Source organism: Gymnogyps californianus, chromosome 4 (assembly GCF_018139145.2).
Source record: "Gymnogyps californianus isolate 813 chromosome 4, ASM1813914v2, whole genome shotgun sequence".
Classification (NCBI taxonomy): Eukaryota; Metazoa; Chordata; class Aves; order Accipitriformes; family Cathartidae; genus Gymnogyps; species Gymnogyps californianus.
The window spans coordinates 17,969,269-17,992,620 of record NC_059474.1 but is presented as its reverse complement, the minus strand read 5'-3'; the positions used below and the strand labels follow the sequence as shown (position 1 = coordinate 17,992,620).

General features: G+C 40.9%; 1 protein-coding gene across 6 annotated transcripts in view; it reads left to right on the top strand.

The window, feature by feature from the left end:
- Positions 1-752: 752 nt before the first annotated feature.
- LCORL (ligand dependent nuclear receptor corepressor like) overlaps positions 753-23,352 on the top strand; it is an 87,520-nt gene continuing 64,920 nt past the window's right edge. For all 6 annotated transcript variants that reach the window (XM_050896033.1, XM_050896034.1, XM_050896032.1 and 3 more), the window contains exon 1: positions 753-879. In XM_050896033.1, coding sequence (XP_050751990.1) covers positions 753-879 — 127 coding nt within the window. The remainder of the gene's footprint in view (positions 880-23,352) is intronic.

The following is a 23,352-nucleotide window of genomic DNA, read 5'->3' as shown; positions in this document are numbered from 1 at the left end:
GTGGAATAAGGGATGGAAGGGGGAACGGGCTGATGTGATGGGCAGCAGCCCCCGGGGGTCAGGTGTGGGCGAGCAGATGGGCCGTGAGCCAGCCCGGCTCCAAGCAGCACCCTGGGCAGACCATGGGATGAGGACGAGCCCTGCGCCGGCTTTTGAAATCCTCTTAACCCAGAGCTGCCTCCGACTGAGCTGCGGTGCTGGGAGGTGTGGGGCGAGGGTCGCCCTGCGGTGCTGGGGCTCAGGCAGCGTGGAGCCGTTGGAAGGACCGTCCGGGGTGTCCTCCCGCTGGGGAAAGCTTCGCGGGTGGGTGCCAGTCCCGCTCCCTCAGCGAACTACAACTCCCGGCGTGCATCGCTGCTGCCTGCCCTGGCTGGGCTGGAGCAGGTGGCGCGCTGCCCTGCGGGAGTTGTAGGCCGGGGGGGGACACACCGATGGGAAACGAGGCGGTGGTGGGGAGGGAGGGGGGGGTTGTCCGTTTTCGGCCCCGTTACCGAACCGGCCCGCTGTCTGCGGGGGGAGGCTGGCGCCCGGGAGGGCCGGCGGCGGGGCGGGGGCGCCGCGGGGAGCGGGGACACGTGTCCGTCACCCCGCCAGGCGGCGCGCGCTCCCCGCCCCGGATGCTGAGAGGGGGGGGGGGGGGGGGGGGGGGGGGCGCGGGCACGCGCTCGACGAGGCAAGGGGGGGGGGGGAGGGAGAGGAGCCGGGGGAGCGCGCGCTCGTATGTAAATGAGCGGGCGTGAGGTCAGAGGCAGATGGAAAAGGGAACAGACAGAATGGCCGCCGCCGCCTCCCAGTGCCGGAGCCCCCGCTGCACGGCGGAGCGCAGGGGAGTCCGCCGAGAACTCGACTCCTGGCGGCACCGGCTCATGCACTGTGTGGGTAAGAGAGGGGAGGACGACGGGGTATCCCGGCCGTAGTGGGGGGACCGAGGGGCGGGGGAGGGGGCAGCGGGGTCCTTGAGGGGAACGGGGTGGCGAGTCGGGGAGCGGGGTCTCCGCGGGGGGAGCGGGCGAGGTGCCCTGAGCCCGGGTGTCTCGGGTGGGCGGAGGGGGGGAGCGGGGATGGAGGAGCGGCTCCAGCGGCTTTCTTGGAGGGCGGAAGCGGAGACGGGGTCTGTGGGGGAGAGCGAAGGTCCTAAGCCGCCTCCAGGCAGCGGAGGGTGCGTGTTAGGGCTTCGGTTGGGGCCGCTCGGTCCCTCCCTTCGCCGCCGACCGAGACCCTTTCTCGGCTCGGGTCCTTTTGTCTCGGCTTCTCGTCGTTCGCGCGGTGAGTGCCGGTGGCTGCCCCCCTCCTCTCCTCCTCCATCGCCAGGGCCTGGGGGGCGGAGGGGGGGAGGGAGCCCGCCTGTGTGTGTATGTGTGTGTGCGTGCGCCTTTAAGAGGGAGCCGCTCCTGCACTGACGGTTGGGATTTGAAGTTTTCCCTTCCCCCCCTGGAAGTTGTCATGGCGACAGCAGTTCTCCCCTCGCACTCCCTCCCCCGCCGCCCCCCCCCCACCCGCCCGGGGCTGCCCCGGTGGCTCTCGTGCCGTGAGGGTCCCCCCCGGGTCACGTGACTTCCCCGCGTGTCGGGGCGGGGGGAGCGCGGTCCCCGGCGGCCGCCTCGGCGGCGTTCCCGCGCGGGGAGAGCCCTGCCGAGGGGACGGGCGGCGGCGGCGGGGGGACGGAGCCGCTCCGCCCGGGCGGGTACCCGTGCCGCGGCGGCCTGCCGGGTTAACGGCTCGCGCCTCTGCCCTCGCTTCCCTGCCCCTTTCCTGCGGGCGGGCTGCCCGCCTTAGTGCTGGCATTTGTTACGTGTGCCGCCGCGGCGCTGCGACCTCGAGGCGGGGGACGCTTCCGTTTGGGGGCTTTGGTTGGGTTTTTTTTTTGTTGTTCGGGGGGGTGAACGCTTTGATGCCAGGAACTGCTTATTTGTAACGTTCAACAGACGCTTCCCTTCTTAGGGAAACAGATCAAATCCTTGATCTTCGAGTAGTATGCTAGTGTCAGTACTGATCCTCCCTGATGGCTGAGCGGTGGAAACGCATCTAGATGTAACTGGGAGGGTAAGCAGCAATTCATTCAGTGTTTCTGCGTGTGCTTGAGACAAGTTCAAAGTAAGAAGTAAATATCTAACAAGTCGGTACACTTATAATTACAGGTGATTAGCTTTGTCCGGGTTTGGGTGGTTTTTTACGTATTTTCAGTAACTTGGTAGCTGCTTCATGCACACACGTTTCTTGTTCTTGCTGTGTTGCCCCAATAACACTTTTAAACACCTGTTATAACACCTGTGTATATATTATGACACCTATGTATGCTTGCACCATCTTTTTAATCCTCCAAGTTACAATATTGTTTAGGAAAACAATGTTTTGTATTTCCATACACTAATACATTATATAACACTTCTTGTGGAAAGAATGCAGTTTAATTAGACTATATAGGGAGAGCTAGTACACTGGCATACATGCTGTGATAAACTGTTAAATCTGATGGACTGATATCTCTCACAATATATAAGTGGCTGTTCTGCTGTTTACCTGTTATTTAATGGCATTTCAGTTTTAAATTTAAAACTAAAATCTTAAAAGTCTGCTTGAAAATTGATGACTGAAGGGACTTTCAGGTGGTAATGGTATGCTGCCAGATGTGTTCGGGGAACATGATTGCACAGCACAACCGACACTGACAAGGACTGCAAAGAAATGTAATGAATGCTCCATAAGACAATATTTTGCCGTAGGTTGGGTCCTCTGCTGGGCAGATCTGTTGTGTTGAGGGAACTTCTTCAAAGTTGTTTGGGTTGCTCTTTCACTGAGAATTGCAAAGTGTAAAACCAAAACATAATTATTTACATTTTACACTCATTGCACTGTGGTGTTGCTTCAAAGTCAGTTTTCTCCTCCTTGGAATAAAAGTTATTTAGGATATGGTTTCTTTATATGTTCGTGATGCAAAATGCAGTTAATAGAAAGGAGCCCTGAAATGATTAGCAACTGCTAAGGAGGAAGGACATTGGTTATGGTTTAATAGTTAGTCAAGAGCTATCTCAGTTAACTGTTACTTGGCATGCCTGTTAAACAGCCCTTATCTGAGAGAAAGTGTAAACAAAGTGGCAAAGAAAGTAAGTAGTCAGGATAATGGAGGTAGAGTACACTTCACAGGTTTGGGTTGGTTTTTTTTCTTCTTTGAAATTCTGTAGTATTAACTTCTGTAAAATAACCTCCTACATTAGCTTAAATTAACTTCCAAAGTAAAAATGGTTAATTGTTCTCACTCGGCAAAGTACTCCTAAGGATTTGAAGAGTCTAACAAAGTTAGTATTAACTGGAAGGTCTGAACAATTGTCGGGTTGATGGCTGAAACAGCAACATGGTAGGGGAAGGAGTGGTGAATATGATGGGTTTGGCATAACTTACTTTTTCTTTCTCCCCCCTTCTCAAGATTCATACATTTGTAGCAAAGTGAGGAAAATGATGTGGTAAAGTAGTAGCCCCTCAATTCTTGAGCTAGCTTACTGTCAATCCTAAAACAAACAAAAAAACACCACCAACAAAAAAACTCAGATCACTCTACCCTTAGCATTTTTTTTAATTAAAAAAAAAAACCGTTGAAAGGTGATACGGTTCTGTGGACTATCATTTGCCAAGCATTACGTTCAGAGAGCAAAGCAAGAAAGTACAGACTCCTTGAACAAGTCATATTGTTTCTGCTAAACCCTTTCGATGAACAACTTTATTTTGATGTCATGTATCACTTTACTGTATTGATACTAAATTTGATATTTGCATTTCTGTAGTATAATCACTTGAGCACTTTGAAATCCTTTGTCTGTAAAGGATTCCTTATCCACTTAATTTATGGAAATGGTAAACTGAGCAAGAGATAATACCTCCAGGACAGTGATTGCCCAGCTTGAGGCTCATGGTCAACAGATTGTTCATATCTGCAACAGAGAGACAGGCATAATGCTCAGTTGACTGCAGCATACTGTTTGCTTGAGGGTCAGTGATGGTTAGGGACCTCTGCTCGAAGGGCTCGATTGCTGAATTGTTTGTCAAAACCTGGTTGCAGACTTGAATATTTGGATGGGCTTTAGAATTAAAAGCTTGGGTTTTGCCAGTCTATTATGTTAATTTGTGACCTGCAGAATATGATCTAAAGTCTGGGGTCAAAATATTCAAGCATTTAAAGAATTTGAGAAGAGAAACAGTGATAAAATTTCACCGATGTTACTGAGAATTCTCTTATTTGGTATCTGAACATATTTGAAGGTACAAAAAGACTTCACATTGTAAATGAATGGAATATATTCACACAAATTCTAAATAGGTGTTCAGTACAAAATGGCTGTTCAGATGGTAATCTTTGTGTGCGTTATGTTGAACACTAACATTCCTAAGATGCCTGGACTTGTGCTTATGGATGTACCTAACTCTTGCATGACTCGATCAGAGTTTAAAACTAGATGCTCTTAGAAGGCACCGGAAGATCTTGGTTCTGTCTGTGTTCTTACAGCATGCATAATATGTGCTAACAAGTACTGTTTATAGCAGTGCTCACTGGTATGTTTTGTCCTAGGTACAGATTTGTACAATAACTAATGAACAAAATAGCCTAATTCTAAATTCTGTGTTTATGAAAAAGTGCCAGAAAGCTCAGAGTTGAAGTACCTAACTTAGCCAGCAACTGAGTTCCATGGTGGTTTAAATTGCAAGATATTTTATAGAGGTGAATATCAGAATGGTTGAAAATTGCTCTTTGGTGCTCTGTGATTAAAAATTTGTAATGTGAATTGGTTAAATGCATTCCATTGGATTGAGGGGCTTTGGTAGTATGGAGCTATAAAAGTCTAGCTTCATACTGTGGTCAGCCTTAAGAAACAGGATTTATGCAGTTTTTCCAAGCAGTCATTGATCCCATTGACCAATTTCATTTGAACTTTGCAGGTAGAGTGTTGGCAAGTACACTGAGTCCCCGTAACTTTAATGAATAGGCACAGAGGAGAGACCTAGTAATTGCTGGGGTGCAAGAAAAAGCTTCAGCATGAGGTGGTGCTTTTTACTATGTTATCACGGTATCCTATGGGTAAAGTTTGGAGCAGTAACTTGAGGCTTTTTAATGGAACGTGCCAGGTAACTCCAGTCATGGATGTTGAAATCTTCTTGCTAGGGCCTTGCATTGTACTGTGAAAAATAACAGCCTCTGAATAATCTTTCATTGTGAAAATGAAAGTTTAAAATATTATCTCAACTGCTTTTTAAAAAAATAAATACAGTGCTATTTGGGGGGAGGGGAAGGGTAGAAGTTTTACTGTTCCTCTGCTGCAGCTCAAGGGCACACATTTGACAGGAAATAGCCTTGGTGTTGCTTTCTTATGAAAACTGAAATTTGATCAAAGTGAAAATCCATTTTTGTGTGCTTGTGAAATCTAGCATACAAATACTCCTTTACTCTTGTTATATTTTTTCAGATGTTTTTCCCTCTGAACTAGGATACGTTGGTGCCTCTAATTCTGTTTTGATGGATCTAGACTTTCAATTTTTTTAAAAAATATTTGAAATTCTGCTCCAGCTTACTATTTTTGAACAAGCTGTCTCTCAAGTGCACTTTCCAGGAAGAGGAATTCCCTCTCAAACAAAAGATTTGTAGCTACTGCATTTGGTATTATCCCCATGCTTGCAACACTCCTGCATTAAGTACTTTGTATCTTTATTCCCACAATACACAGAAGTGTTCTCACTTTCACTGTGGCTGTAAGTACTTTGCAGCAGGTTAGTGTCACTTTTTTGGTAATACTGCTGCAGTTGTAGCTGATTTTCTATGGTTGCCACAGTAGTAGTGGCAGAACTAGTTATTTTACTATACATCTATAATGTTCTTGTCTATCTGCTAGTGATAGTTTTGATGGCTCGATGCTCTATTACCTGTCAAGCCACTAACAGACTGTATGCAAGAATGATTTCAAAATGATACCTGCTTTGAGCCCTTTTGCTTCCTTGGCACTCCAGCTTTTTTAAACAAGCTTGCTATGGCCGTAGTGCCATCATCCAATATGATGGGCAGTAATACTGGTGTAAGGTGTTCCTGTGGATCTGTCTTGCTTTGAGCTGTGATGTGAAACTCTTGGAGTGATTCCAGTGTAAAACATATCAGGGAAGTAATCTCAGTGTTACTGCAAATGTTGGAAGAAGAACAGGAATTAAGTCTAGATCAGAATCCCAGCACAGGTTCACAGGCAGTTTTTGATGCAATGGGGGAAGATGGTATCATGTAAGGGAATAGCTCAAACTAGTGTTACAGAGGCAGGTGTGCAAGTCAGCATTAGCATTGAACACTTATTATGAAACAACAGTCTAACAAGAAGTGCCATCTTGCATCATCAAGTCTCACAGAACTATAATGAGAATGGAGAAATGGCAATCCTGACTGTGTGCTCCTGCTGCTCATATGCTTGCATCAGCACTCATCAGATCCCTGTCTGATCTGCTTTAACTCAGTAGCTGGTCAACTGTCTGTTGAGAGGAGTTAGGGGCTTGCAACAAATAAAAAAAAAAAAAAAAAAAAAAAACCCCAAACAAAAAAAAAAAACCCAAAACTGATGGATGCTGGTGCTAGCACAAGGACAGGAGTGGGACTGTGCGACAGAAGCAGGATGGGTAATAGCCAGAAATAAGCCATTGGATTGGTTTAGCTGCCTATGGCACTGTCAGTTGCCAGGAATGGAACACAGCCTTAAACATACCATCCTCATTTCCCCTGAGCTAAGCAGGTTAACAAAAGAGGAAAAAATGGTCAGTGTGTATATGTCATTGGAAGTTGCTGTGGTGTATGTATTACATTGACTGTCTTTAGATTGAAATAAGAGAAAACACGTGGAGTTTGTTTTGCTTGTGTTGGACCATCTTTGTTTCAAATATGTAGTGTTAAATCGGCTTCTTTTCCATGTCCTCTCACAATCCGTTTCAACTCATCAGCTTTTCTCTCAGAAAGAAGTAATTGCCTACTGCTGTCGTGTTTTTTGAAGGGATATCTTATGTTTGACTCTTGAGAGAAATTTTTACTTGGGAAAACAGTACAAGGAAAGTTAGAATAATGACACCCAGAAGCTTAGTTTAAAAGGCAGGGGGGGAAGTTCTGTGTATCTAGCAGTAGACGCAGTACTAGTTCACTGATCTCTTGTGAACCTGCAATTGTAAGGATGTATAGAGCATAATTTTGTGAAAGACAAAACTGTAGCTGCTACACAGACTAATCCATGGACCGTGGCAGATGCAAGCAATGCTGTTTGAATTCTTTGCACTCGGAACAGAAATGTGTTGCAGAGCATGCAAGTAGATATGCATATCTTCAGTAGTGTTGATAAACCTGTGATTGTTTTTGGTGTTCCTTATGTCTAGATACTGGTATATGGAAGCAGTTCAATTTTTAAGTGTTCCAGGAACTAACGTAATCTTTGTCAATGTTTTTAGGCATAGCTTGAACTTTCTTATTGTATGTTCTTATATGGTAGCTGTTTACTTTTTATGTGGCTGATAGTGAGCTGAGAAATTTCAACTCTGGTAGTCTTTCTACATTGTAGGCACTAAGAGTTTCCTAAGCTGGGACTTGTGTAAACCAAAAACATGGAGTACAGATACTGTCACTGCAACTCAGTCTCAGTTCTTCCCTTGAATTGGCCTTCAGTAACTGTGTACTAATGCTTGAGCTTGGTAACTTTGGGGGGGGGGGGGGGTGTTGATGCATAACGTAATTTTGTTGTTTTTCTTTCTGGACTCACTCTACCTACCTTCATGGTTTATGTTGACTGGTATGAGCATTCATTTATTAAACAGTTCAACAAACTAGACTGTAAAACTAATCTAGCTTAACATTAACCTAGAAAACAGGAGGGGAAATGTGGCAGGAGGAAGAATAGGAAAGAAAAGGTCAGATCTAGTTTAAGTTGGATGAGTTTCCTGATCAGGTTTACGACATACCTGCTTTTTCTCCTGAGTCAAGTATAAGTAGCTTTACTAGAGAGAACAAGGCTTCTGATTTTTAGTAACTGCCTATTTTGGCAACAGTTTTCTGGGGGTTTGAAGTGAGCTGGAAACTAAGTTGGCTGAACAGCATCCTAATTGACAAGAGCAAGAATACAGTACCACTAACAATAACATCTTTCCACTTGTTCTCCCTCTGTAGTGGAACTTGGCTGATGTAACAGTGAACTGCCCTTCTGTTTTAAGTTAGTCTGGGGGGCCTGCTGTGATTTTTGTTGTTGTTGTTGTTGTTGTTGTTGTTGTTGCTCTGGGTTGGTTTTCTGTTAGTTGAGCCTCCTGAACTGTCTTGCTATGGTAGTAAGTACTAGTAGTTGTGTAAGGGAAATAATAGGAATGTGTCATGCTGATCAATTTATCAGATCAGTGTATGCTGTTGAGGAGCTGTATTCCAGCCACTGGCAAGTAGTCAGGGCTTGTACTGCCTACAGCTAAAATAGGAAAAATTAGTACCTTTTCCCCTTATCCGCCCTCGCCTTTTTTATTTTTCAGCTGTATTATATGGGTGTTCTGAACAGATAGTTACAATGGATCTCTTCTTGAATACGACTCAAGTACCAGGGCTTCAAACAAGGTTGTTATTCTAACCTTTAGAGTTCAGTGTGTTTATGTAAAGTGTAGGGGTCAGCTAGAACTTTATAGACTTCACTAACTTAAAATTCTTCATCCCAGTTAGGACCACTGTCTTATGTTATTCTTGAACCTTGCTCTCTTCCTTGTGCTTGGAGGAAACTTTAAGATAGGTTGGAACAGAACTGAATTTGTATGATTCACATGTCTAGTATCAAACTTCTGAAAAATAGGATGGCATTATAAATTTAGCTACCATACATTAAAAAAAACCCACCTTGTTTGGGGGTGTAAAGTTATTATGTGATATATCTTTTTTTCCCTGCTGCTAATCTACCACTTTATCCTTCCATCCACTAAAGGCATAGGGAAGCCAGGAAGAAGGGAGGAGAGTAGAGAAGGGAAGATTAGATGGTAGTGGCTCATCTGTGTGAGCCTGTAAGGGGGTTGAAGATCTGCTACAAAGAGTAGGGGACTCTGAATCTCCAGAAATGCATTGAGCAGTAGAGGTTGAATTCCTCTTTATGGGGTGTGGTCAGCAGCATGTGACCCTGCAGATCAAGGACCCATGTGTCAGGTTGTCATCTTTCTTTTTGTTTCCGCCTCTGGCACAGGTTCCTGTGTAGTATCTTGAGAAGCTGGATTAACCCCTTCTTAGATAAATGTTTTATTCTTTGCAGAATTCTTCTGGATTCTCAGCTGCTGCTTCTAATTGTGTTTGGTTCTCAACATCCATCCAGGCTTGCATCTCCATAGCAGCATGTGTTGCAATTTAGGAGTGAGGGTTGGGTAAATGTCACTAGATGTGAATTTTTTTTTAAAGTCTGTTTGTTGGTAAATGAAAGCTCACTGAATTTGTGACCTCTTTAACTATGTTCCTCAGGTTTCAGTTTCTGTATAACTTGGTAGGGTCTTGCTTTCCAGTTATGAGACATCCTAGCTTTTGTGGCACCTGGGGATTGATTACTCATGTTTAAAGAGCTGTTCAGTGGAAAAATTTGTTGTTTTGCAATGCGTTTTATTCTAAAGTGCTACCAACTGCTTTTAAAAATGCTTAATTTTCAGATTATAAATATTTATCTTTGTCATTCCACAGTTCCCAGCTTCTTCAAATCATCTTGATTAAAGGTTAGTTAAAATCTTACCTATAATAGTTCTCACCGTCATAATTCCACTGCTTTCTAAACTAGTTTTAGTGTACTTCTAGTCAGCTGAGCCACTAATAGGTCAGAGGGCAGTGTAATAAATCTAGGGTTGAATATGCTGCTGCTTTTCATAACTACTGTCAAAACGCTTTGCACATCTTATTTAAAAGTTTTATTTTGCATTCTAAAAGCACTACACCATTTAAAAATGCTAGGTTAAAATACTACTGGTGCAAAACTGCTGGACATCTTTTGATTAACAGTGAACTAATATTGCTGCCATATATGATGTAGTTTATAGAAGACTGCTTTAAAGGACTCCAGCTTGTGATTGCAGCTGTCTGTTTGGCGCTCAGAACAGAAAGCGTGCCACAGCAAGGCCCAGTTAAATGTGAAGATTTGACTTTACCTAAGTGTAGCTATTAAGCCTCCTAATCTGAATATGGGGGAGGATTATCAAATGGCTACTGCTTCATGACCTGTAGTTCAGATGTAGGTCATTCTGGTGTTAGCCATCTGATGAGGGGGAAGGAAAAATAGGATCTATTTAGGATCTACTGCTGCCTTAGACTGCTCTGTATAAGGGCTCTAGTGCTAACTGTGCCAAACTCTCTCAAGTTTGCTGTGCTACCAGTTGAATAATGCAGTGACTGTGGACTTACCTGTGATTCTGGTTCGTACTCCTTCAATTTACTTATTCTTCCTGGACCACCCTATCTCTCCATCCTTCAACTTTCATAAGCAGTCATTTCCTATCTTTGACTTCTTAAAACCACCCATTTGTCTTCGCTTCCAAACTTTTGCTTTCATTTATTGTCAGTGACATTAAAGCAATTTTGACAACTCCACAAACAGTTTTCTCTCAGCTTTTGATTTTTGTATGTTTCTATATGGAGTCTCTTCACAATTGACTTGCATTACAGCACAAACATGCTCACCAAGGCAAATTATACTTTCCATCTTTTGGTTCAGGAGACGTATGTGATGTCGTCTTCTAAGTGTCTAATCCCATCTGCTTCTTTCCATATGTACTACTGCTAGATATCGCATCTCATGGTGCTTGAGGAAAAGGGGTGTATGCTTCTTCCTACCACCTTATTCAGGAAATGTCAGTCTCTGGCAATCTTGCCAGGTCAAGAAGTCTGCTACCTTGTTATCAGACTTTCACATACTAATCAGTAGCCATTTGGAAGGACTTAATTGTTCTTTTTTGGAAATGGATCCCAAACTCATTCTGGCTAAAGTTAGGACACTTCTAGCCTTAATTTATCCCCAGTTTTTATGTATTGTGGCAACACTGTCATTTAGGGTTTTTCCCTTCTATTTTTCCTCTTTTCCCTTCTGTATTTATTCCTATTCAGATATTATCACTTATTTAACATAGTAAAAACTGAGTGTTAATGGATAATGAGCACTAATGACTCAAAAGTTGCTGTAGTGGATTTGAATTTTAAACTAGTTCACAGGCAAGTTAAAAAAATGTAGCTACAAATGTACAAGCTAGTGCGAACTGTTAATAGCGGATATTGTCCAAAGCTTACTGCCTGCACTGTGGTACAATCCCAGTTGCAGTGTAGAGGCTATAATAAGCTCTCTGATCATGTGATCTGTTTGAGCATTTTCTTTTCCTCCTGTTCCAGTTTGAATAGGTTCTACAGAGTCATGCTGAACAGTATTTCAAACAAAGTATAGTCCGGAGCATGTTGAATGGAGGTCATAATGATCTGTCTCTGCATCATCAGATAAGAACAGCTCTACTAGATCAGAGCAAGTCTGTGTAGTCTAGGGTCTACTGTCTGCAGCCAGTGGTGGACTGCTAGGGAAAAAATGATATTTCTGAAATATCTTCCAGCCTTCAATGACACTTTTCTTGATCCTTGGGAGAAAAACAGTTTTCTTAGTTTTTATAACTGATTTACTAGATTATTCTACCATGAGTTATTGTTGATTTTGTGTGGGGGTGTGATTTCAAAGCAACATAAAACTTCAGTGGATCTCTGGTGTCCCCTGGTTATATTGTGTTATGTGACTCTTCTGTTTGTCCTAAAACAAGAAGTGGAAGCACCATATGAAACCATTACTTAAAAAAGGCAAGGGATGGCAAAGGTGTTTCCTATTCATGTGGTTTTGGGTTTTTTCTAATTTTCTTTTCTGAAGACCTGACCTGTCTTCCCTTGGCCATCTCTTCCATTGCCCAAGCTGAAGAGTTCTTAACATGTTCCGTGTAGGGAAGCTGTTTATTAAATTCGATCATTCTTCCCAACTTTCTCGTGTTTTCTTAGTTCTGCTATCTTTTTGAGATGGGGAAACTAGAACTATATGTATTCAAGATCACATCAGTGTGAATATATGTGGTGACAAACCAGGGAACAATGCAGAAGATCTTCCTTTAAGAAGTCAAAGCATTTGACATGCCCTTTATGGAGTTCATCCTTTCACAGAACTGTGTATTTGAACCCCAAGATAAAACTTGAGTGATAAGTCAATTCAGAGCCCATTACTGTCTATGTAATATGAAGATTTGCTTTCTCCGCTATTTAGCTTAATACGTACTTGCTTTTGGTAATCATCTTCAATTTTACCACCTCGACATCTCAATATTTTGAAGTTTCCCTGATGTTCTTTTGATTTTCTTTGCTGTTAATACTAGACTGTACCGGGCAGTGGATTGTCACTTTATTAGATCATCTCTTTGGGTGGAAGAGCAAAGACAACCCTGGGACACTCTTGTTTGTGACCTTCTGCTGTGAAAACTAACCATTTACTTCTGTCTTTTAACCAGTTACTTATCTATGCAAGGACTTCACCTCTGTTGCTTAGGAAGTTTTTAAAGCTTTTGGAGATGGATATCAATAGATGTCTTTTTGAAATCTTGATTTACTCTTAGTGTTGCATGTCTACATGCCTACTGACATCTTCAAATAACTCAGTCATGTTTGAAGTATGACTTCCCTTCACAGAAGTTGTATTGTGTCTTTGGTAATACACTATAATTCTTTACGCATCTAGTAATTCTGTTCTTTGGATTTTATTTGCACAGTTATGAACATTTGACTTGCTGGTTTATGAAATGGCCTCAAGTTGCGCCAGTGGAGGTTTAGACTGGATATTAGGAAAAATTTCTTCACTGAAAGGGTTATCAAGCATAGGAACAGGCTGCCCAGGGAAGTGGTTGAGTCACTATCCCTGGAGGTACTTAAAAGATGTGTAGACATGGTGCTTAGGGACACGGGATAGTGCTGGACTTGGCAGTGTTAGATTTACAGCTGGACTCGATCTCTAAGGGTCTTTTCCAACCTAAACGATTCTATGTATGCCTTTGCTGGCATATGTGCTAAGCAGGTGTCTGTCTGGTAGTAGTATACAGGCCAGTACAAGACAGGCATACACAGTTGCCGATTGTTTTTTGTTGATTGGTGTGAAGTTTTGCCTCTTTCCTGTCCTTTGGTTTTGAGGTAATTAGCTTGCTGATTTCTTCATAATATATACTAGTTCAGGTGTATCATCCTCAAGTTCCTCTCAGTTTTTCTTGTTGTTACTTTCTTATTTTGTTTCTGTCAACAAAAGGCTGTTATTACAAGAAGCATGTCTTATTTACTCCTTAGACAAACTGATCATACTATGACTGGGTCAGGTAGGCTCTCTGAGGAGGAGGAGAGGCCACTCCTTCCCTGGCATCAACTGAACTTGCTTGGCAGAGGGAACGTCCTAGAGACTATAGGATGTAGCGGACCATCACAGCAACAAGCTGGAAGCTTGCAGCTTAAGCTGGAAGATGAGTTAAATGGGGAGGGGAAAAAAGGGATGGAGAGAAAGAAGGGTTAGCTGCTCAGCCTGAGGAGTTGAAAATGAAGACTTCTGTAGATCAGGCTGTACAGAACCCACAGGTAGTATTTAGCTGACTAAAAACAAACTTGGAACTGATATAGTACAATGGCTGTTGGGGAAATATGATTTATAAACTCACTTTTACCATCTTACCTATTTACTTTGGAATTCTGCCACCTGTTGTGTGTTCCACTCTGTAGTACCTGGCTTTTGAGGTCAGATCTTCTGGTGATGTTTAGAGAGTTTTGCCATAAGGAAGAGGTTCTGGAGGCTTTGTTTCAAAGCTCTTCTGCTTGAGGTCTTGCCACACCTCTTTCTGTTGATGCCTAAATCTGAGGAATTGTTCAATTAATGGCTTGTACTTGTCCTGTGATCTATCAGGAAACAAGATCCTTTGGTCAAAGTAATTTCGACTGTGCAACTCTTAGTGGATTCTTTACTTGTTTCCAGGTGTATGTTCCTGCACTTTGCATCACCACAGAATATGATGTAGGCCTCAAAAGATAAACACATGACATTTCATTTCACATCTGATTATACAATCAGTCAGAACTTCAGGTATACTTGTACACTTCTTTTGATTGTTGGTAAAATGTAGTTAGCAAGGTAAAACTTACTCCTAAGGAAATCGTCTAATAACCGTTCTCCAGGCTGGACCATCTCCTTCAGCATTACTTGTTGTTGTCTTCCTCCTTTTTTGTCAGTTCCATGCCTGGTTTATGTGCATTGTGCAAATTCCCCTCGGGCTTGACAAAGTTTTATCTTGAGGTGCCAATTCGTGTATCTGTCCTAACTAACTGATGTATATGCCATAGTCTGCTATAGTGGTGTCCAAAAACATGCACTTCTCTTCCATGTCATCAGGTCTTCTCAGCTGTGGAGCTGAGAAATGTGAGGAGGCTCTTGATTTTGGCCTTTCCCTTTTTCCTTAGGTGCCTTGCCATAGTTTATTTTAATCCCTTACTGCTTTTTAAACAGCAACAACATATTTCCCCCCCCCCCCCCCCCAAGTGATACTGGCCTTCTCTGTTGCAATGCCAAATGTTGTATCTTCTCAGAGAGAATTTCTTCAGCAAGACCATCAGACTGGTTAGGATATATTGGAAAGTAGTTTTATTTCCTGTCTGCACCCTTGTCTAAGTGTACTGACTCCTGAACAAATGTGTCCTGCCCCAAGGAAATGAGATTTAATACGAAATGCTCCATTTATAATTTGTGGCATCAGGAGTTCTTATCTTGAAATGCTGGAAGTGTCCAGAGTGCTCTGAGCTTAGTGCTGATGTGAAAAACTGCACTTCAGCACTGACCCTAGATCAACTTTTGTGCACAGTCCTCAAACAAGGGTACATTACTTGAGTCCTGGATACTTCTGCATTTAGTGCCTCGCTACTTCACCTGCACAGAGCAGGGTGTTTTCTTAAAACTAGGGCTTCTTGACAAAACATGATGGTTTCACTGGAATTCACATCACAGGTAAACTGTTTAGTAAATCCTACAAATATCAAGAGTTTTTGAGGAAGCATTTGTCTGTAAATCAGTCATGTCTGAATTATTGTCGTCATCTCTGGCAAGCACTCTTCGTCCCGCAAACCTTTACGGAGTGAACTGAAAATTCAAGGGGTCATGGATTTCTTATTTAACTAGTCAATGCTTTCTGCAGTGACACTGCAGGAGAAAAAGCTGTGAGAGAAACCCACTGTAGTGTGTCGTGAGGAAAATTGCTTTAGTGTGATTATTTCAATAACTGAAACCTGTGGTCTTACTTGCTGAATATGTCTCTTAATTGGTGACTTCAAGAATGCTTGTCCAATGGTTCAGGAAGGGGGTTTGCTGGCCCAAGCCCAACTTTGTAAGGACTTTACTTCAGGTTGTCACATATAGTAGTATTTTGAGGGCTGGTACTCGGTGTGACTTGAAGTAATTTCTGGTGCCCTCATATTGTCTGAGAAGATCTTGGCATCTTTTCAGAATCTCTCTTCTGAGGAATCAAATCGCTTTGAGGAAACTGATATTAACAGAGCATCTTAAAGGCAGTAGAGTGACTGCTTGTTTTCTCGAGGCCTTTTTATTAATTTCCTAGGTAGGAACAATGGATTGCACACCCTCTGCTCACCTTGTCTGCCTCATTCAACCACCAGCATCACAAACCATCACAAACTCAGAAGAGCCAGAGCAGTCTCTTCTACTCTTGTCTGCAAGAGTAGCTACTTGGTAGTGATTTGGATGGTATATTTAAAGAGCTGTTAACTGTCCTTCCATTCTGTGTGGTGCTGTATTTCTCCACCTGCCCTCTAACAACCAACTGACCTGATTATGTGGCATACAGCACAATTATAAACTGGATACTCAACAGGTTCGTCAGTGGTATATCTCTAGTGGTACTCTGGCATTTTCTCATTAATTCTCAACCTTGCAGATTAGTAATAAAGGCTGTTTTGCTCTTTGTGTGGGATATGAGCGACCCTGACCTATGAGACTGATTAAGAAGTTTGGTACCAGATAAGTAACTTCATAAGAAGTTTTCCAGAATGCTGGAACCAAGATTTATCTGGTTCCTGCAGGAGTTTCCCTCTTGCTGGAAATGCAGACTGTAATCGCACCTTTCTTTTAAGAAATCCTATTCCTGTATTCTTGACCTTGCAGTTCAGTTGGCTTCCCTAAGTGGTTGCTGTTGTCTTTCTAAATTGTTTCATTAAGAGGGAAAAGTACCCTACTTACAGATCAGCTTGAAGTACTGAAGTTTCCTGTTTTGCCTTGCTTGAGATTTGTGGGAAGCAATGGGATATGTCTGTCTTGGGTCAAAGAAACTCACTAGATTGTGAACGGAATAGTGAAATCTGGTAAATATCCTACCTCTTCTATTTATCTTAAAATTCAAGGTCCTTCTGGGGAAAAAACCAACACCCCAGCCCCACCCCCCCCAAAAAACCCCACCTAGTAGCTGTTTCACTTAAAGCTTCTGATTAAAATGCATTTTTTTACCTGCTTAAATTTAGTACAGAATTTGTGCTGAGTTTTTGTTTGTTTTTAAGGACCGAAATAGAGACATAAGTTTTTTAACAGTATAAAATGAAGAGGTATCTCTTCTCATTATTTTTAAAGCACACTAACAGATTTAGAGAATTAATGTCTGGAAATAATGAGTGTTTGCTTCTGCTAAGGAAGAGCCAGTGCTGGAATACAGAAGGAACAGAGTGTTTCTAACACAGGATAGCCTACTGTTTAAACCCATCCGCCTTGTGTAAGAGCTCTTGTCCTCCACATGAGTAAAGTATTCAGAATCTTGCCACGAGGTACTCGAAATACGTATCTATTTTTCCTTTGTGGTGCTCCACCCCCTGCTCCCCAAGTCAGGTTGGACAGTTGTTAGTAATGTGAGTTTATAGAATGTAATCAGAAATTAATTACAGAATTGTTGCAAAGTTGATTTTCTCCCAATAAATTCTCAGAACTGGTATATGGTTTCATTTGAGTACTATATGAATTCTATTCCACAGCAGATGAGAGTCTGAGTCCTGCACTTTGAATCTTACCATTTCGTGCTTTGTCTTGTGCCATTTAACGATTGCAAGGAAGTTTATCAAGAGTTGGTACAAATGTGTGCTAATTGCTTTAAAACAAACAAACAAAAAACCCTACCCAAACAGACCTGCTTAATCTTTGAATTGTGTCAAATGCTAAAAGCAAAAATAAGAGACTTTTTCCTATTCTTTTCTTATATCTGGCATCTTTTATCTGATGAAGAGTGCCTAATGTGAAGCTAAAATTTGTATTTAAAGTCTCCGTTTCTGTATTTCTGCTTTTTCAATCTCCTGTGGGAAATGAGGGAATTCAGCCCTCTTAATCAAATGTTATACGATTAGAAACTTGTCTGTATTCTTTTCAGTGTATTATGCAAGTTCAACAGAAGTACGCTTAGAAGATGTAGATTACAGGTTGGTTGTCCATAACATGTAAGTTGAGATGCACTACCTACCTACTTTGAACAATGTCATCTTTTCTTTTATATACTGAGCGTGTTTAAGAACTGATTTGAAATCACAGTTTAGCTGAATTTAGAGTTCTTCCAATCTAACTGGAGCATCTGAGGCACTTGCAATTTTAACTTGAATTCCAGAAAATCTTTTAGAGAAAGCAGGCATGGTTAATACTCTTCATGTAAAAACTTCACTTGAAATAGATAAGAGTGTCCAATTCTTGACCTAGTTGACATGTTGCCAGCTCTAAATTTTGTCTAATTTGCCAAGCCAAATTTTGGCTGGATACAAAAATGATGGCTGTCTGTGGGGTTTTGAGTGTTTTTTGTTTTGTTGGTTTATTTTTTTAAAACCAGGTATTCATAAAAATAAGCTATAAGTTAAAGGTGAAAATACATGGCACAGGTATTATAAAATGCAGAAAAGTAAACATGACAAATTAACTGCTAGTTTAAAGGTATGTTGCACTTATTTATTGGTAAAAATTGTGGTATGTCTAGGATTATTAAGAATATTTTTTAATAAACTGGCTTCAGCATTTGTGTTAATAACATGTTTGGAAATAAATACTTTGAAGAATGCAGCTCTGAGATGTATAGGGTTGATAGTTCACTTACTGTGTTATAATTTGGCATCTAGATACAAGATGTCTTTCATTCTGTAGCTTCAGCAGGTAAGAGATAAGTGTCAGTTGATTTCAGGGAACCACCATATTAGTGCAGTCTAGTTGCAGGATTTCAATCAATTTCAAACTTTTTTTTTAAATAATAGAAACCAACAAATAGTTTCTGAATATGAGGGAGTTGGATCTACTGGGAGGTAAGAATGGTTTTTGTCTTGTTCATTATTTCAAAACAGTTTGTGGGGAATAGACAGGTTGGTTGAATGATGCAGAAATGATAATTGAAAAGAAACCTCCTGAAAATTCCCATGAAACCCTGAATCTCTTAGGGAATTCTACTTACTTGTTAAACTTCTTGTCAGGCATCAGTTTCATGGAATGCTCCTGAAGGCTTGCAACTTCATTAGCCTGCAGTAGACCCATGGCGTAGTACAGAATCCTAAGCTTCAGTTTCTCAAAAGCCCATCAGGCTAGGAATATTTTGAATGAAATATTTTTTGGCTCAGGGAACTTGTGTTTTCTGATAACTGTATTTTTCTCTAACAGCTTTCAGCTAGCTCTCCCTTCTTAGCAGAAAGCTTCATGTTCTTTGATTCTGATAATCCAGGAAGTGTGCCAGACCTATCTATCCATTAGTTGACTGCTAGACTTTCTCCCAGATGCTGGTTAGATGTGTGATACTGCATAGTAGTAAAGCAATGTTGTGACCTATTCATTGTTACAGATTTGCTGTGGACTTCACTTTTCTGTGGTGATTTAGTGAACATCTGACTAGGCCTTCATGTAGAAAAGAAGCCTTTGTTTGGCAATCCTAAACTTTTTAGGTAAAACAGCCAAACTTTTCAGTCCTCTTGTACATCTTAAAATTATGGTTAAGAAACAAGAACATACTTCAGGCACGTGGTTTTCTGAAAGTGACAGTTGTTCCTATGTTTTAGTCTTGGGCATTATTCTCATGTTGTAAAACGGTTAAATTGATACCAAATGAGGAAGTCACGAGCATTTTTCCAAGTTGGATGTTATCTTCTTTTACAGTGACTTATTGCCTCCGAATTTTCTTCTCTAAGGATATGAACTATAAACTGGCCCAAATTATCACCAGCACTGTCCTGAGTAATAGTTGGTATCTAGATAACTTTTTGATGTAGCGTCTTGAAAAAAGAAAGGCAGTAGGATAAGCTTCAGTGTCTGAAGAACACTGGTATTCACACCAATTCCATATCTAAATGTCCCTGTGTGACAACTGGGATTAATCACTCTTTAAAGAAAGAAGAGGTTTTAGAGAGAACAGAAATTAAGTTCTAGTAACTGTCACTTAGAAGTGTTTTTCTCTCCCCCCATCCACAGAGCAGCAGTCACTTCTGAAGTGTTTTCCTTATGCCTTTTAAGTTATAAATAACACAGATCTCAAAATATCTTGCTACTACATTAGAAATTAGATTTAATTTTAATTTTGACAGTGTCTGGAAGCTACAGTGAAAGGTGTCATGTGGGCTTTCCTATTTACAAGTCTACAAGGACACATTCTTACTGGCATAGAAGATTACTTTGGAGTGTGGAGATGCTTCCTTTTTTATTGAACCTTATTTTTCTTGCTGTGATTTATAAGTACCTGAAAAATAGACCTGAACTCAGAATTGATGCTAATCTCAGGCTTTACTTAACTTACAAATCTTTTTTTTTTTTTTCTTTTTTTTTTTCTGTTGGCTGCCACCCTTTTCTTTAAAATCGTTGAACAATTCAGGGGAGGCAGGACATTTCCTCTTACTGTTTTGCCTCTGAGGTATGGCCAATGTTGGTCTCCCTAGCACTGGAATATTACTCCCTCTTTGTATTCTGCTGAACTGTGTAATGTTACAGCTAGTTCTTTTGATGTATATATACTTTTTGGAAACCATATTCCATCACTGTATGCATCCCCTCAATAAAGCACAGCATAGAGAGTTGAAAGCAAGGATTTTTATCCTAAGTGAAAAGTAGCCAGTTAGAACTGAAGCTGTTCTGCAGTCTCATTTCAACTTTTGGTCACCTTATCTCTTTTCAGTGTCAGTGTCCTGAACTACATTAATTCTTGGAGTCAAGATTTGCAGTAGAGAAGGGCAAGTATCTTTTTTAGCTATGGTTCGGAATTTGTATTGGAGTCTAAATAGAGGATTTCCTCCCTTTCACACTGGAATCTCTGGTATGTTGGTTCCTGTTTGCTCAGGGATCTGAATCAATATGGTAAAGAAAATGAGTGTATTAAGTTAAATGTTTAGAACTTTCTATTATAAGAATACCTTTTTTAGTGCTATAAGCAAAAAGTGGATTCAAGCTAGACAAGATATTCAACAGAAGCCCCCTCCCTACCCCACTCCTGTGTGAAATCTGTCCTAAACTATGTCCCAAGAATTTTTCTGCAAGAAAAATGGGCTGTTTTTTACCTGAGAATCTGGCCAGCATTTTATCAAATAATGAATTTTGCTGAATAGGTATTCTGTAGTGACATTACAAACAGGAAAAAGATAACATTTGAATAAAGATTTATTAATTTTTGCTTCTGTTATGCTCTATATTTTGAGTATTCTGTCCAGCAAGCTAGTTTATTTTTTCTTACCATTTGTATAAATGGCAAAAAGGTGATTGTCTGAGTGTTTGCTTGTTGTTTTCTTTTTTTAAACACAGTGCTTCATTGGCTTCATAACCTGGTCGATCCTTTCCAAATTGTTGTTATAGTAGATTTAAAAAAAAACCAAAACAACAAAACAGAAACAAACAAAAAAACCAACAACAACAAAACCCCTGTGACTGAGACTGATGTCAACATATAAACAAGACTAAGATTATGAATCCATCTATGGCTGGGGTGAGGGGCAGAGAGGACAGCTGCTGACCTGTGGAAGGAAGGGAGAGGCAGAAGAAACAGAGAGAGATGTTCACATCTAATTTAAGTTACTCTGTTAAACACTCTGCTCTACTCTTATAAAATATGAAAATAACTGTCTTTTCTACAGAATATTCTCCTTCAACACGTTGTAAGGGAGTTGCTGCTTGTATCCTAATGGTGTAATAAAGAAAAAGCTTGAGATAATTATTTAATGCTTTTCAAAATTTTGAATTAGTGCTACAGAAGACTTGTAAAATGTCTTCTAAATCAATTGAGAGTGATCTGATGTATCAAAGGAACTTGGTGATGGCTGAGTAAAACACAGATATTCTTAAGGGGTTTGAGTTTCTGATGCAATTAATTTTTTTTTTTCCTGTCACTTGGAAGCAGAAGACTGTTTCTTTATTTGGAGACAAAAAAATGCAGAACTTACAAGCAGATAACCATTTTTCAGGGGAACTAGTGACCTTCTGCATTGTCAAATATGGTGGAACACAGTCCAAGCAGCACCTGTAAAATGGGGGCATATACTTCAGAAGGCTGTAAGTTCATGTGGTTAGAAACTAAAAGATGACTGAACATGAGCTCCAAGTCCCTTTCTTATGAAAGGGATAACTTGTAAGAAGGGCAGACGACTTCCTTGCCTTTAAGTAAGCCAAAACAAAATACTGCTTCCCACTTTTGCACCTGTATTTTAAAATAAATATTGAAGCACTATTGAGAGAGAATTTGAAGAGAAGCAGAACTTGTTTTTTTTTTTTTCCCCAGAGAAACTGAGAGGCTTGGTGCTCTGTCTGTCTGGGTTACTTGTTTAAAAAAAAATTAAAAGCAGTTCTAATGCTTGACAAAAGTAATGAAGCTGAATTCTGTCTGTGGTATGATTGTTTAAACCCAAGATAGCTGACTTAGTAATGCAAACCACAAAACTTCCTTCAGATAAACTCCTGTACTGAGCCAAACTAAATAATGCAGTTGTGAAACTGTATAGAATGGGGAGAAGTAGAACTGAAGTTTGTCACTTGTGTATAATACTTTTTTGAATTACACATCATTTTCAGAAGGGATCACTTTTTAGTTGAGTGAAAGAGGGCAAAGTGCCAAGGGGAAAAGAAGTTTAAGTCATTGCTCTGGTGTGGAAGAACGAAGCTTAATGTTTTTAACTGCTTACATATTTTCACATACGAAGGGAAATTTTTACTTCTCATGGTAACATCAGTTACATCAGTGAGTTTTAGCTCAGAACTGCATGTTTGTGTGTTGTACCTTGCCATGAAGTTACTGCTACTTAAAGTGTATGGGGCAAAGGAGGCTAGCAATTAAGGAGGTTAGGCTGTTGGTTAGAGCAATAAACTGGGGTGTGCAGGATCTGTCTTTTGGTCCTTACTTGTCCATAATTTCTTTCCAATGTGATTTTAGTTTCTGAGACTCCTCATACAATTTATGTAATAGTCCTCATAGATTAAGAAATACCACCTCAAAATATGGGTTGTATGACTTCAGAATGGGAACAAAATTTATATGAAAACTAGATAACAGTGTTCCTGTGGTCAAAGGAAAATGCAGAAGCAGGAACTGAACTCCTAGTTGTAATCAAGTCTCTTTAACAACTAGGTAAAGTAACACTAACTGCTATTACAGAACACCAAAAAATAAAAGAAGGAAGTTTCATTTTAATGCTGTGTCTGGCAGTACTGTGCCCAATCTCATTAAATGTAATCCTATTCTTCGGATTTTCCTAATTACATTTTAAAGACCCTTTGTTAAATTTTACAATCCTCTAAGAATTGGAATCAGCAATTCTGAACCTACTTTCACATTAGTTTTGACTTAAAAAGCAGCATTAATGGGTTAAACTCCATACTGCTTAGTGTGCAATTTTTTTCTGCTTTAACTTTTCATTCCATTTACTCTGCTTAGAATATTGAATGAACTCAAAAAACAAGGAGGAGACATGAATCTTCCTTGCTGATGCATGTTACTTAACAGCATCTTTTGCTTAAATCAGGCCTCACCCCTCCTCCTATTTTACTTAAGAAGCTAAATAACAAGTGATTTGGACTTTAGTAAAACAACTTGAACTAACATAATTCAGATGTGATTCTTGGTATAGTATGCCACAAAGTGGAGGCTGATGGAAGTTCCTGTGATAATTTTTGCGTGCCTAAAAACTTTATCAAGATTCCGTCATATGATTCTGCTAACTTTGTTAGGTGGGTTAACAAAGGTGTGTTTTACAGAGCCTCAGGATCCTTTTTTTCCTGCGGTGCCTCCAGAGGCTGTAGTGCTTTAAGCTAAAAGTCTCATTTCATTGTAGTAAAAATACAC